Here is a 14793-nt window from a genome sequence, read left to right on the forward strand (position 1 = left end):
ATCATCGGGGCACACTCGAGGTGATAGTGCAAGTGAAGGAAGAGTAGCGTTTGCTGGTGGTGCAGTAACAATGCTCATATTGGTAGAAATTGAACCGTGCAAGGGCAGTCGCATAGAGCTCGACAATGAAGGAGAAGGAGTAAAATGGCAGAGTCAACCATATTTGAACAGTGCAGAGATGACAAAGAGCACAGAGCACCAGTCACAACAACAACTATTAAAAGTAATAATGGACTATTTATAAACATTAAAAAACTTTAAAACATCAGTGACAATAGACCATGTAAATTCAGGAAAAGACATTAAACTGGATTAAAAAAAAAATATATATAATATATAAATATATAAACACACACACACACGCACGTATGAAATTGGTTAGAGAAATTTATCACTTCTCTTTAGATAGAGAGGAAGAAATATTCATATTCTTCTTTCCCTACTGAACCCCTGCCTTCCAGTCACTCAATCAGGGCGTTCTAATGAATGAACCAAACAGCTGCAGCTTTTTAAAATTTGGTTTTCAATGTGTCCCCTTCTCAGGACAGGGTCGCCCATTCAGAATGGAGATCAGGAGGAATTTCTTCTCAGAAGGTTGTAAATCTGTGGAATTCTCTGCCTCAGAGCTGTGGAGGCTGGGTCATTGAATATATTTAAGGTGGAGACACACAGAATTTTGAGCGATAAGAGTGTGAAGTGTTATGGGGAGCAGGCGGGGAAGTGGAGCTGAGCCCAAAATCAGATCAGCCATGATCTTATTAAATGGCAGAGCAGGCTCGAGGGGCCAAATGGTTTACTCCTGCTCTTATTTCTTATCCTCTTATGAACATGTAATCTATATATTTGCTCTACAGATTCAATAGATTTTGCTCATATAAAATTAGATTTTCTAAGCCTGCCATACATTTGGATGAGATGTTAAACAGAGTTTGCTTCTGCCCATATCATTTATTCAGATAGATGTTAAAGATCCTATGGCTCTATTCAAAGAAGCCAAGTGTTTTCCTCGGTGCCTTGGCCAACATTCCTCCCCCAACAGAAACCAAAAACAAAAAAACACAGATTAACTAATCATTTATCTCATCACTAAGACACCAGTGATACAGCATTGCTGCAGTTTTGCCTACAAGGATTATTGCATTTCAAATGCAATTCATTGTCATGTACTTCAGGCATTTCAACACAATGAGGAGCCATATAATTGCAAGCATTCTACAAATGCGGAAACTAGAACAAAATGATTGTTAAAATATAAATTCAAAGTTCGAAACTGTTTATAAGCAAACTCTTAGTGCATGTGCTAGGTAAAATTATTTTAATACTCACTTTATCAAAGCCCATAGCACACAGTTTGTCTACTTTTCTAGTGTACTCAGGGCTAGGAACTGGCGCTCCAGCATACACGTGCGCCCAGAGTCGGGCTGTCTGTTTAAACATCTCTGGATTTTGTTTGTACTGCAGAAAGAACATATTCCATAAGTACACTGTTCAAATAGAGACTGTAAGCAATTACATTAGCTTGCTATTAATTGAACATATCTTTTTTTAAACTTTAGAATTTGAATATAATGGATTAAAAGTTTCAACCTAGCTCATACTTTAATGGTATAAATAGTTTTAAAAAATGTACAAGAGAGATTAATAACATTGATTATCAAAAAAGTGGCTTTGGCAGAGCTCTAGGGCAAGATACTCATCCCCTCAGATCCCAAAAATGTGGCTGTGTCAGCTTTTGAGACAAAGCGGGTCAAAGGAGAAAGCAAACCAAATCAGATCAGGATAAACTTTTATTAACAGAGATTTGTTATCAAAGAAACAATTACAGAATTTTCTTTAACTACAAAGCAACATCAAAAATCGTCTCTGGACCAAATAGGTTAAAAGAAAATCTTGAAACATGGCAACAATTTAAAATTTTATTTGTGGGATGAAGATTGGAGATGACTTCATAAAACTTTAAAATCTCGCAACAGAGTGATAGTGATCTTTTGGATGAGACGTTAAACCGAGGCCCCGTCTGCCCTCTCAGGTGGGCACAAAAGATCCAATGGCACTATTTTGAAAAAAAGCAGGGGAGTTCTCCCTGGTGTCCTGGCCAATCCCTCTACCAATACCACTAAAACAGATAATCTGGTCATTTATCACAATGTTATTATGCGATCCTGCTGTGCGCAAATTGACTGCCATGTTTCCTACATTATAACAGAGACTACACTTTAAAAGCGCTTTGGGACATCCTGAGGTCATGAAAAGCATATATAAATGCAATTATTTTAAACACCTCTATCAAATCTCCTCTTAGCCTTCTCTGCTTCAAGGAGAGCAACTCCAGCTTTTCCAGTCTATCCATGTAACTGTATTCCCTCATCCCTGGAACCATTCTCGTAAATCTCTTCTGTACCCTCTCCAAAATCTTCATGTCCTTCCTAAAAAGTGTGGTGCCCAGAATTGGACACAACACTCCAGCTGGGGCCAAACTAGTGTTTTATATAGGTTTAGCAGAATCTCCCAATTTTTGTACTTCATATCTCGATTTATAAAGCCCACGATCCCATATGCTTTATTAACTGCTTTGTTAACCTGTCCTGCCATCTTCAAGGATTTGTGCACAAGCATCCCCAGGTCTCTGTTCTTGCACCCCCTTTAAAATTGTACCATTTAGTGTGTATGGTCTCTCCTCATTCTTCCTACCAAAATACATCACCTCACACTTCTCTGCACTGAATTTAATTTACCATGTGTCCACCTGTCTATGCCTTCTTAAAGTCTATTACTATCTTCCTCACTGTTTACTGCACTTCCAAGTTTCGTGTCATCTGCAAATTTCAAAATTGTGCCCTGTGCCCCCCAAGTCCAAGGCATTAATGTAGATCAAAAACAGCAATGGTCCTAGTACTGAACCTAATGGAACACCACTGTACACCTCCCTCCAGTCCGAAAAACAGCCAGCCATTCACAACTCTGTTTTCTATCCCTTAAGTCAATTTTGTAGTCATGCTGCTACTGCCCCTTTTATCCCATGGGTTTCAATTTTGCTAATGAGCCTAATATGTGGTACTTTATCAAATGCCTTTTGAAAATCCATGTACATATCAACTGCACTGCTCTCATCCACTCTCTCTGTTACCTCATCAAAAAACTCAACCAAGTTAGTCAAACCTTTAGCAAATCCGTGCTGGTTCTCCTTTATTAGTCCGTGCTTGTCCAAATGGTTGTTAATTTTCTCCGGGATTATTGTTTTTAAAAGCTTCCCCACCACTGACGTTAAATAACTGGCCTGTAATTACCAGGTTTATCCTTCTCCCCTTTTTTAAACAAGGCTGTAACATTTGCAATTCTCCAGGCCTTTGGCACCACTCTGTACCCGAGGTGAATTGGAAGATTGGGGTCAGTCCCTCTGCAACTTCTTCCTTTACTTCCATCATTAACCTAGGAGGCAGCCCATCCAAACTGGATGACTTATCCACTTTAATTACCGCCAGCCTTTCCAGTGCCGCCTCTATTTTTATCTCATCCAGTATCTCAGTAACCTCCTCATTTGCCATCCTTTGGCAAAGTCCTCTTCCTTGATAAACACTGATGCAAAATGCTCATTTAGTACCTCAGCCATGCCTTCTGCGTCCACCAATAGCTCTTCATTTTGGTCCCTAATCGGCTCGATCACTCGACAACTCTTTTACTGTTAAGTTGCCCAAAGACCACCTTTGGATTCCCCTTTATGCTAGCCGCTAATCTGTTCTCCTACTGTCTCTGTCCCTCTTATTTCCTTTTTCACGTCTCCTCTATATTTTTTATTTTCAGCCTGCTTCTCCCTTGTATTATCAAGCTGACAGCTGTGATGCACTCCCTTTTTCTGCTTCATCCTACTCTCCAACTCCATCATCCAGGGAGCTCTTGCTTTGTAAGAATGTACCTAGACTGAACACGGAAACATCAAAACTACTTAAACTGAGTTAAATATAACCCAGTATCTCAAATGAAGTCAATAATGTGTATCAGTAGAACTGAATGGCGGCTTGAACGATCACATGATTTGTCCTGTAGATTGTTTACAAAAGTAATGCTGAAATATAATTCAATGTACAGCAGCTATCTCAAAATTTTTGTAAAATTTGTTAATGTGGCAGCTTCTCGGATAATTCCTGGGTAAGAACAGTCTTTGCTGTGACGCTGAGCAGTATAGGCTAAGAAGATTCCCAGTGATCAACTGATCCCTCCCAATATTATGAGTTTATTGTAAATTAAAAAAATTCCAAGAACTTAAGTCTTTCTGCAATCTTCAGGCTGCTGCCAAACCGTTGCTAACCTGTTGCGCCACTACTGCATCCTGTGGGTCATCTGGTTCAGCTGCTGCCAGTAAGGCTTGTAACGATAATAAAACTGTCCTTAGAGTCATAGCAGCTGCCCTAAAAATAGAATTGAGCAACATTAGGTCAGTCACTGAACAGAGTACAAAGCTCCAGTAGTTCATGTCAATGGATCCATGTTTTTGTACAATTCAATTTTATTTATTTTTTAAATTGGGAAAAGAAGGACAGCATTAAATCAAAGTGCTGTCAGGCCCCCACCTAGTGTAGGATTATAGAGTAACAAAGGCAGAGGCCTGAAAACCGAAGTCTTACCAACAGTGGTCAAGATATGGTACTCTGTGATCTAAAAGTGAGGGAGAATAAACAACCTTATTCAGACAATGACTCAAGGTTGATGCTGAGACACTGATGGTCACAAGGAAAAACAAATATAAATTGTTATTATTTGTTTGCACGACTGGATATAAAATCTCACACTAGGCGTCATTCATCTTTGAGAATATCTGAACTCCCAGTTATTTCTAAACATTGGTTTCTGCACTTTATACAACATGGAGGAATGGGAAACAAAATAACATCACATTAAATAAATATTCAGGTTAGAATTTTCTAAAACCACATTTAAAAGAAAAAACAGGAATTGTAGTCAGTCCAAATTTAAGAACATAACCTAAGAAATAGGAGCAGGAGTAGGCCATTTGGCCCATTGAACCTGCTCCGCCATTCAATAAGATTATGGCTGATCTGATCATAGCTCCACTTCCCTGCCCGCTCCCCATAACCCTTTACTCCCTTATCGCTCAAAAATCTGTCTACCTCTAACTTAAATATATTCAATGACCCAGCCTCCACAGCTCTCTGGGGCAGAGAACTCCATAGATTTACAAGCCTCAGAGAAAAAATTCCTCCTCATCTCAGTTCTAAATGGGCAGGCCCTTGTTCCGAGACTATGGGCTCAATTTTCCCCAAAGCAATTTTTTGAGAGCCTAAGTACGCCAAAACAAAATTCCAAGTTTAGCGTGGTGAACTTCCCTAATTGGTGTAGGTGGTTGCTTATGCCCCCTTTGGCTGAAAAAAAAATGCCCTAAAAAAATCATAACCAACTGAGTTACACTGGTGCAAATTGATTGGGAAAATTGTGTTTTTTCAACTTAGGCCAAAAAGAGCAGCCTGCTCAAATCACTGGGGAAAATTGAGCCCCAAGTCCCCCAGTTTTAGTTTCCCCAATGAGTGGAAATATCCTCTCTGCATCCACCTTGTCGAGCTGTTTCAATAAGATCACCTCTCATTCTTCTGAACTCCAATGAGTATAGGCCCAATCTACTCAACCCATCTTCGTAAGTCAACCCCCTCATCTCCAGAATCAACCTAGTGAATCTTCTCTGATCAGCCTCCAATGCAAGTACATCCTTCCTTAAATACGGAGACCAAAACTGTACGCAGTACTCTAGGTGTGGCCTCACCAATGCCCTGTACAGTTGTAGCAGGACTTCTCTGCTTTTATACTCCATCCCCCTTGCAATAAAGGCCAACATTCCATTTGCCTTCCTGATTACTTGTACCTGCATACTAACTTTTTGTGTTTCATGCACAAGGACCCCCGGATCCCTCTGTACTGCAGCACTTTGCAATGTTTCTCAAATTAAATTATAAATTTGCTTTTCTATTTCTTCTGCCAAAGTGGATAACCTCACATTATACTCCATCTGCCAAATTTTTGCCCACTCACTTAGCCTGTCTATATCCCTTTGCAGATTTTTTGTGTTCTCCTCACAATTTGCTTTCCCACTCATCTTTGTATCAGCAAACTTGGCTATATTACACTCGGTCCCTTCATCTAAGTCATTACTATAGATTGTAAATAGTTGAGGACCCAGCACCGATCCCTGCACTGTTTGCCAACCGGAAAATGACCCATTTATCCCGACTCTCTGTTTTCTGTTAGTTAGCCAATCCTCTAACCATGCTAATATATCATCCCCAATCCTGTGAACTTTTATCTTGTGCAGTAACCTTTTATGTGGCATCTTATCGAATGCCTTCTGGAAATCCAAATACACCACATCCACTGGTTTCCCCCTTATCCACCCTGCTCGTTACATCCTCAAAGAACTCCAGCAAATTTGTCAAACATGATTTCCCTTTCATAAAACCATGCCGACTGCTTGATTGAATTATGCTTTTCCAAATGTCCCGCTACTGCTTCCTTAATAATGGACTCCAGCATTTTCCCAACGATAGCGGTTAGGCTAGCTGGTCTATAGTTTCCTGCTTTTTGTCTGCGTCCTTTTTTAAAATCGGGGCGTTACATTTGCGATTTTCCAATCAGCTGGGACCGCCCCAGAATCCAGGGCATTTTGGTAGATTACAACCAATGCATCCACTACTTTTAAGACCCTCGCATGTGAGCCATCAGGTCCAAGGGACTTGTCCGTGTTTAGTCCCATCTTTTACCAAGTATTACTTCATTAGTGATAGTGATTGTATCAAGTTCCTTCCTCCCTATAGCCTCTTGATTATCATTGGGATGTTTTTAGTGTCTTCTACCATGAAGATCGATACAAAATTTTTGTCACCGTCTCTGCCATTTCCTAGATCTCGATTATTAATTCCCCAGTCTCATCCTCTAGGGGACCAACATTTATTTTGGCCACTCTTCTTTTTTATGTACCTGTAGAAACTCTTACTATCTGTTTTTATATTTCGTGCTAGTTTACATTCATAATCTATCTTTTCCCTCTCTTTCTTTTCCAACATATGCAGTACTGTCCACATCTGACATTATTAGATGGTGTGCAATTCTCATCTAGCTCCATATTAAATGATGCAAAAAGATTCTCTTTCCTTCAGCATACTCTTAAAATTCTTCACTTATACATATAATACTGGTCAGAAGATAAAGACGACAGATTAACAGGATTATTTTAGTGTTGCTCAGCACCATCAGATGAGAAAAAAAAACTGAGAAAAGTATTTTAAAAAACACATTTGAGTACTATATAAAAAGCAAATTTAGGTTGTGTAATGACTAAAGGAAATGAGAGGAAAAGAAATGAGAGAAAAGGAAAGGAATGCAATCCCCTATAATTAAATACCGACTAAAGCCCATCTCTGAATTATCTCACAGGCCAAGCTTTAACACCCCTGGTCAGCTGCAGTACAATCAAATGAAGACTGAAACTTGCTCTACACTGCCTAACCATGCCCAAGCTGCAATTCCTTACATTCCAAGTGTTCCACATCTCCGGCAGAAATGTCACTCTCCTCTTCCTCCACCACCACTCCGCGTTGTCCATCATTATCATAAAGTACAACCGAGTGATTCACTGTATTTATAGCAACTGGTTTAGTCAGCCCATATATTTAGCCCTCAACATCGGGCAAGGTGATTTATAAAGATAGGCTGTTCATAGAATCATAGAAACTTACCGCACAGAATGAAGCATTTTGGCAAATTATGGCTGAAAAAGAGCTACCTATCCTAATCCCACTTTCCAGTTCTTGGTATGTAGCCATGTAAGTTATGGCATTTTAAGTGCACATCCTTTTTAAATGCAATAAGGGATTCTGCCTCTACCATTCTTTCAGGCAATGAGTTCCAGAGTCCCACCACCCTCTGGGCGAAAAAAGTTCTCAATTCCCCACCAATTACTTTAAATCCATGTCCCCTGGTTATTGACCCTTCTGCTAAGGGAAATAGGTCCTTCCTATTCTTTCTATCTAACCCCACAATTTTATACATCGCAATAAAGTCTCCCCTCAGCCTCCTCTGCTCCAAAGTAAACTCCAGCCTATCCAATCTTTCCTCATAGCTAAAATTCTCCAGTCCTGGCAAAATCCTTGTAAATCTTTGTAATGTCTTGCTAATTGGCAGCAACTAACCTTAACTGTTAAAAAAATTGATCGAATACTGAACAGCGTCAAGTCTGAAAACAAATGATTAAAAAAATTTGTGCTTCACTTAGATAAAATTTGGCTTCTCCAGTATCCGAGTTAATCCAACGAATATCTGAGCAATGCAGACCAAGAACTTCCCAAGTTCAAGAAGGAGCGAGCGAGGGGGTGGGGGCAAGGGCGGGCGACCGGAGAGGGCGAGGGCGAGGGGGAGGAGCGAGAGAGAGAGAGAGAGAGAGAGAGAGAGAGAGAGAGAGAGAGAGAGAGAGAGAGAGAGAGAGAGAGAGAGAGGACTGACACTTGCAGGAGGATGGGGGAAACTGCTGAAAGTTGGGAGAAGAGAAGAGAAAACAAAACAGAGCAGTCGAAAGAAAATGTCACATTTACTGGCAGACATGCAATTGTAATTCTCGTCAGGAGGAGCCTGTTAAACTGAAATGCATGCTCCTTTAGATCTTGGACTATGCATTTATTCATTTACTAGTAATGTATACAATTGTCCTAAAAATCTTTCACAACAGTCTAAAATGAAAGGATTCATATTAATTTCACAAGTGAGGGCACCCAGACAAACATCTGTGCGCTTAATACGTCCCATGCCCACGAGGAAGTTAGGACTGCCCAAATTCATTGTGTGTAGTATCAGCACAACTGGTTGAGAGAGGAGACCTATCCAGTCAGTTTAATAACATGTTAATAGAAGATAGAATGTAATGAATAAAACAAAATATAATCGCAGTTTCAAAAGATAGTTTAAATTGAGTAGTAAATGTCTACATTTTAAAGTGTAAACTTAAACCGAAAAGAGCAATGTGAAATTAAGGAGTACAATGGCGTCCAACTGGTAAGCTACAGAATGGATAGCGAGGAGGAGGACTTATAATCCCAACATTCGGATGCAAGGCAGTAAGATCCAACAGACCAAAGACACCAAATTGCAAAGTGAGAGAGATGGGGGGTGGGGGAAATAATTGTGGTGTAGGAAAAATCTGTAAGGAAAAGAGCCGATAGGCAAAAGACAATTGGATTCAGAGTTCTTTAAGATGAATACAAAATAGACGAGAGATCACTGACTGTAGATAATACATGAACAGGGATTACAGGCAGAATTTCACTGATTGCAGCAGAGAAAATTATACAATTTATTCCATAAGTTTAATCAACCAGACCCACTGAGCAATGCAGACCAAGAACTTCCCAAGTTCAAGAAGGAGTGAGCGAGGGGGTGGGGGCAAGGGTGGGCGAGGGGGGCGGAGATCCTGGTGCCAGAGGCTGGAGTACACCAGCTGGTATAAACAAGAAAACATCTGAAGGATTAGATTTTACAAAGCAACATCTTATCTCTTTCTTCCTGCCCTTCATAACCCTTCTTCAGCGAAGATGGAAGGCACAAAAAAAAATTCAGATGGGAGAGATGCATAATTTTGGATTCTCAGGAACAGCAAATGTGAAGGAACTGCCTCCAAAAAGTGCAGAGGGGGGAAAAAAAAGCTCATGCTGGCTGGCTCCTGCAGGAAGCATACAATGCTCCTTTTCATGATTTCTACACAATTGCTACTTTCACTATTTGAGGTATTCAGGTCTGCAAATTATTGGCAAAGATTATGCATTTCAAACAGTTCTTAAATATTTAGGAAATAAAAAAAACACTTACTCCTTGATATTACTATAAAATTTCATAGCTTCAGATATTTCTCCAATTTAAAAGACTTAAAACTTTTGTACATATCATGTGGTTAACAAATCCTAAAGGCTTTGAGACTTTTAACTGTACTGTACAACATAAAGAGTGATTAGCATCATGAAAGTGTGGGGGGAACTTGGTCAACTACAGAAGAATGATGTTGGTGCAAAGTGGTTTGCACCAATGCTAAATTGTAGTCAATGGGATAAAAGGATCAGTAGCAGCATGGATACAAAATTGGCTAAGGGATAGAAAAGACAGTTGTGGCAAATTCTTGTTTTTTGGACTGGAAGAGATTCACAGTGGTGTTCCCCAAGGTTCAGTACTAGCACCACTGCTATTTCTGATATACATTAATGACTTGTACTTGGGGCAGTTACCTCCAAGATGGCTGCCGGAATGGCAGCTCCCTAGGGAGCTCCCCTGCCAATACAACCTTATCCTTGCCATCCAACACCTTTTCACCCCCAATCTCCCCCCTTCCACTGTTTAACCTTTCCCCAGCCTTAATAAACCCTTAATAGGGGGTGCATTTCTTTACCTAAAACCCTAAATCTCACAAATCCCACAAAATTGGGCCTACCTCAGACACGAACCTTCCCTCCGAACCTCCACCCATTGGCGACGGCCGGACTATCCTCCAACCAGCGGCGACCGAGCCTCCTGCAGCGGCGACCTGGACCTCTTCCCTCCTTCGGCGACCTCCTCCTTGGACGTGGCTGACTCAGCTGCCCCACCCGATCCCCGATGGCGCTTGGTGAGCCTCCGACCAGGCGATCGGACCTCCTTCCCTCCAGCAGCGGTGACCGAGCCCTCTCCTCCTTAAACGGCATGTGGTGAGCACAATGGTTGTGACCACCCTGACCGCCTTCCACTCTGAACACCAGTGGACCACTGACCCCAACCAAGCCTCAGACTACCTACCATCTCAACGAAGGGTGCTACTCACCGCCGAGCTTGCGGTCAACATCTCAGTAGCCAACTATGCTCATACAGCAGTGCCTGGTCTCCAATTGTCTTGGATCTCCTTGCGGCTGGACCAAGACCGTGCTCAGCTAAGTCCATGTGGTAGCCGATGTGCAACAGCCACCCCACGTTAAAAGAACTCACGCACAGGCATCTTCCACTCAATTAACATGAAGTTCAGGACCTGGAATATCAGGATCCTCATGGACAACTCCAACAGCGACAGGCCGGAATGCCACACCGCCATAGTTGCCCGGGAACTTAAGACGCTTCGGTGTCGACATCGCCGCCCTAAGAGAGACCCGGCGGGCAGGGGAAGGCCAGCTCAAGGAACAAGTGGAGGTTAAACCTTCTTCTGGAAAGGGAAACCAGAGGAAGAATGGCGTCTCCAGAGAGTCAGTTTCGCTATCAAAAACGAGCTGGTCGACCGCCTCAAAGACTCCACCTGCAGGGTTAACTAACTTTTCATGATTCTCCGACTCATCCTATCCCGGAATCAATGCACCACAGTTATCAGTGCGTACGCCCCAACACTCGATGCGACAGATGAGACCAAAGATGGTTTTTATTCCAGCCTCGAAAAATCCCTGTCCCGCATCCCTGCGGACGACAAACTGATCCTCCTTGGTGACTTCAACGCCAGGGTCGGCAAGGACACAGCCCTCTGGGGAGGCGTGATCGGCAGAGAGGGGGATGGGAAAACCAACTCCAGCGGTACCCTACTCCTGACAAAATGTCTAGCACACGACCTCGTCATCACCAACACCTTGTTCCGACAGCGGGACAAGTACAAGGCATCGTGGCAACACCCTCGCTCCAAATACTGGCACCTGCTCGACTATGTCATCGTCCGAGCCAGGGATCGCAAGGATGTGCGCATCACCTGCGCCCTGACAGGAGCTGACGACTGCTGGACAGACCACCGCCTAATCCGATCCATCATTGACATCAACGTAGCCCCAAAGCGGCGATGGCAACAGAAGTGCTGCAAAAAGGTCAATGCCGGGGCACTCAAAGACCCAGCGAAGAGAGCCCTATACAGTCAGCGCCTCACAGCTAAACTGGCGTGCCTTGATGACCCCGAGACGCTTGGTCTGCCCTCCAGGCCTCCATAACCAGTGCCTGCGGAGAGACGTTCGGTCACTCAACCAGGAAACACCAGGACTGGTTTGATGAGAATGATCAGGAGACCCAAGAGCTAATCGATCGCAAGCGCAGGACATTTCTGAGCCTTAAACAACCCAACTCGGGAGCAGCAAAGCAGCATTACAGACGGCTTAAGGACGAGGTCCAACAAAAAACTCGAGACCTAAAGAATAGATGGTGGATGGAGAAAGCACAGGAGATACAGCAGCTGGCCGATAGCCATGATGTGCGAGGATTCTTCACTGCAGTCAAGGCCAGCTACGGTCCAAACACCCAAGGCCCAACCCCACAGCTGGCCAAGAACGGGGAAAACACTCAAGGACACCGAGGCAGTTAGGGCTTGCTAGAAGGAGCACTTCGAAGATCTCCTCAACCGAGACTCTGCCTTTGACTCGAGTGTCTTCGACTCTATCCCATACATCGGGAGCATCTTAACAAGAGCAGCATGCCACCCGCCACCACCTCAGTAAAACCCCAGCCTTGCACGAGGTAGAAAAAGGCCATAAGACAGCTTAAGAACAAGGCTAAGGAAGCAGATGGAATCCCAGCTGAGGTACTGAAGTATGGCAGAGGCACTGTTGGCGCGAATGCATGACCTCATCTCTCATCTGGAGGGAGAAGAGCATGCCGGGAGATCGGAGATGCAGTGATCGTGACCTTTTAAAAAGGGGACAAGTCCGACTGCGGCAAGTACAAAGGAATCTGCCGATCAGCCACTGGGAAAGTCGTCGTTAGAGTCCTCCTCAACTGTCTTCGCCCTGTGGCTGAGGAGCTCCTCCAGAAGTCACAGTGCAGATTTCGTCCCCTACAGGGTACAATAGACATGACTTTTACAGTGCGACAGCTGCAAGAAAAATGCAGGGAACAGCACCAACCCTTGTACATGGCCTCCCTTGACACCATCAACCGCGAGGGTCTATGGAGCTTCCTCCTCCGTTTCAGCTGCCCCCAAAAGTACATCACCATCCTCTGCCTGTTCCACGACGACATGCAGGCTGTGATCCTTACCACTGGATCCAATACAGACCCAATCCATGTCCGGACCAGGGTCAAGAATGGCTGTGTCATCTTGCCAACTCTCTGCTCAATCTTCCCCGCTGCCATGCTCCACCTCACACTCAACAAGCTCCCACTGGAGTGCAACTAAGCTACAGAACCAGTGGGAATCTGTTCAACCTTCGTCGTCTCCAGGCCAGATCCAAGACCACCCCAACCTCTGTCGTCGAGGTACAGTACGCGGATGACACCTGCATCTGCACAGAGGCTGAACTCCAAGTCATAGTCAACATCGTCATGGAGGCATACAAAAGCATGGGCCTTACACTAAACATCCGTAAGACAAAGGTCCTCCACCATCCTGTCCCCGCCGCACAGCACTGCCCCCCAGTCATCAAGATCCATGGCGTGGCCCTGGACAACGTAGACCATTTCCCATACCGCGGGAGCACCTTAACAAGAGCAGACATTGACGACGAGATTCAACATCACCTCCAGTGCGCCAGTGCAGCCTTCAGCCGCCTGAGGACGTGTGTTCGAAGACCAGGCCCTCAAATCTGCACCAAGCTCATGGTCTATAGGGCTGCAGTAATAACCGCCTTCCTGTATGGCTCAGAGACATGGACCATGTACAGTAAGTAGATATCTCAAGTCGCTGAAGAAATACCACCAACGATGTCTCCGCAAGATCCTGCAAATCCCCTGGGAGGACAGACACACCAACGTTAGCGTCCTCGACCAGGCCAACGTCCCCAGCATTGAAGCACTGACCACACTCGATCAGCTCAGCTGGGCAGGCCACATTGTTCGCATGCCTGACACGAGATTCCCAAAGCGCTCTACACAGAACTCCTTCACTGCAAACGAGCCAAAAGGTGAGCAGAAGAAATGTTTCAAGGATATGCTCAAAGCCTCCCTGATAAAGTGCAACATCCCCACCGACACCTGGGAGTCCCTGGCCAAAGATCGCCCCAAGTGGAGGAAGTGCATCTGGGAGGGCGCTGAGCATCTCGAGTCTCATCGCCGAGAACATGTAGAAATCAAGCGCAGGCAGCGGAAAGAGCGTGAGGCAAACCAGTCCCACCCACCCTCTCCCTCAATGACTGTCTGTCCCCACCTGTGACGGGGACTGTGGTTCTCGTATTGGACTGTTCAGTCACCCAAGAACTCATTTAAAAAAAAAAAAAAAAAAAGAGTGGAAGCAAGTCTTCCTCGATTCCGAGGGACTGCGTATGATGTACTTGAGGGTACAGGGCACAATTTTGAAATTTGTATATGACAAAACTGAAATGTAGTAAACAGTGAGGAAGATAGTGAGCAAGATAGTAATAGTCTTCAAAAGAACAGAGACTGGTGGAATGGGCAGACATATGGCAGATGAAATTCAACGCAAATATGGGGATACATTTTGGTAGAAAGAATGAGGAGAAACTATACACACTAAATGGTATAATTTTGAAGGGGGTGCAAGAACACAGAGACTTGTGGGTGAGTGTGCACAAATGTTTGAAGGTGGCAGGACAGGTTAATAAAGCAGTTAAATATGGTGCCCAGGACAGCAGCTCCCGAGGGAGCTCCGCTGACCATCTTTACCCGTGGCTATCCGAGACCACCAGAGGCACTCTCTGCCCCAATCTCCCTCACCCCACCACCTACACAAAAGGGATGTCAAGTTGCCGGTTCCAGGTGGGCCGAAGGGACGCTGAGTTCTCACCCGAGAGGTCCGTGAACGGCCGTAGCTTCTACCCGACATCCTGACTCGGGGTTCCGGCTGGTGGGCTTCACAGGCACCTGGTG

General features: G+C 44.1%; 1 protein-coding gene across 1 annotated transcript in view; it reads right to left on the bottom strand.

Moving 5' to 3' along the window:
- ube2kb (ubiquitin-conjugating enzyme E2Kb (UBC1 homolog, yeast)) overlaps positions 1–14793 on the bottom strand; it is a 132646-nt gene that overhangs the window by 22357 nt on the left and 95496 nt on the right. The window contains exons 5-6 of the mRNA XM_070870385.1: positions 4307–4406; positions 1327–1455 (exon numbers count right to left, since the gene is read on the bottom strand). Of these exons, the coding sequence (XP_070726486.1) occupies positions 1327–1455; positions 4307–4406 (229 nt within the window). The remainder of the gene's footprint in view (positions 1–1326; positions 1456–4306; positions 4407–14793) is intronic.

The sequence above is a fragment of the Pristiophorus japonicus genome, chromosome 2 (genome assembly GCF_044704955.1).
Source record: "Pristiophorus japonicus isolate sPriJap1 chromosome 2, sPriJap1.hap1, whole genome shotgun sequence".
Lineage (NCBI taxonomy): Eukaryota > Metazoa > Chordata > Chondrichthyes > Pristiophoridae > Pristiophorus > Pristiophorus japonicus.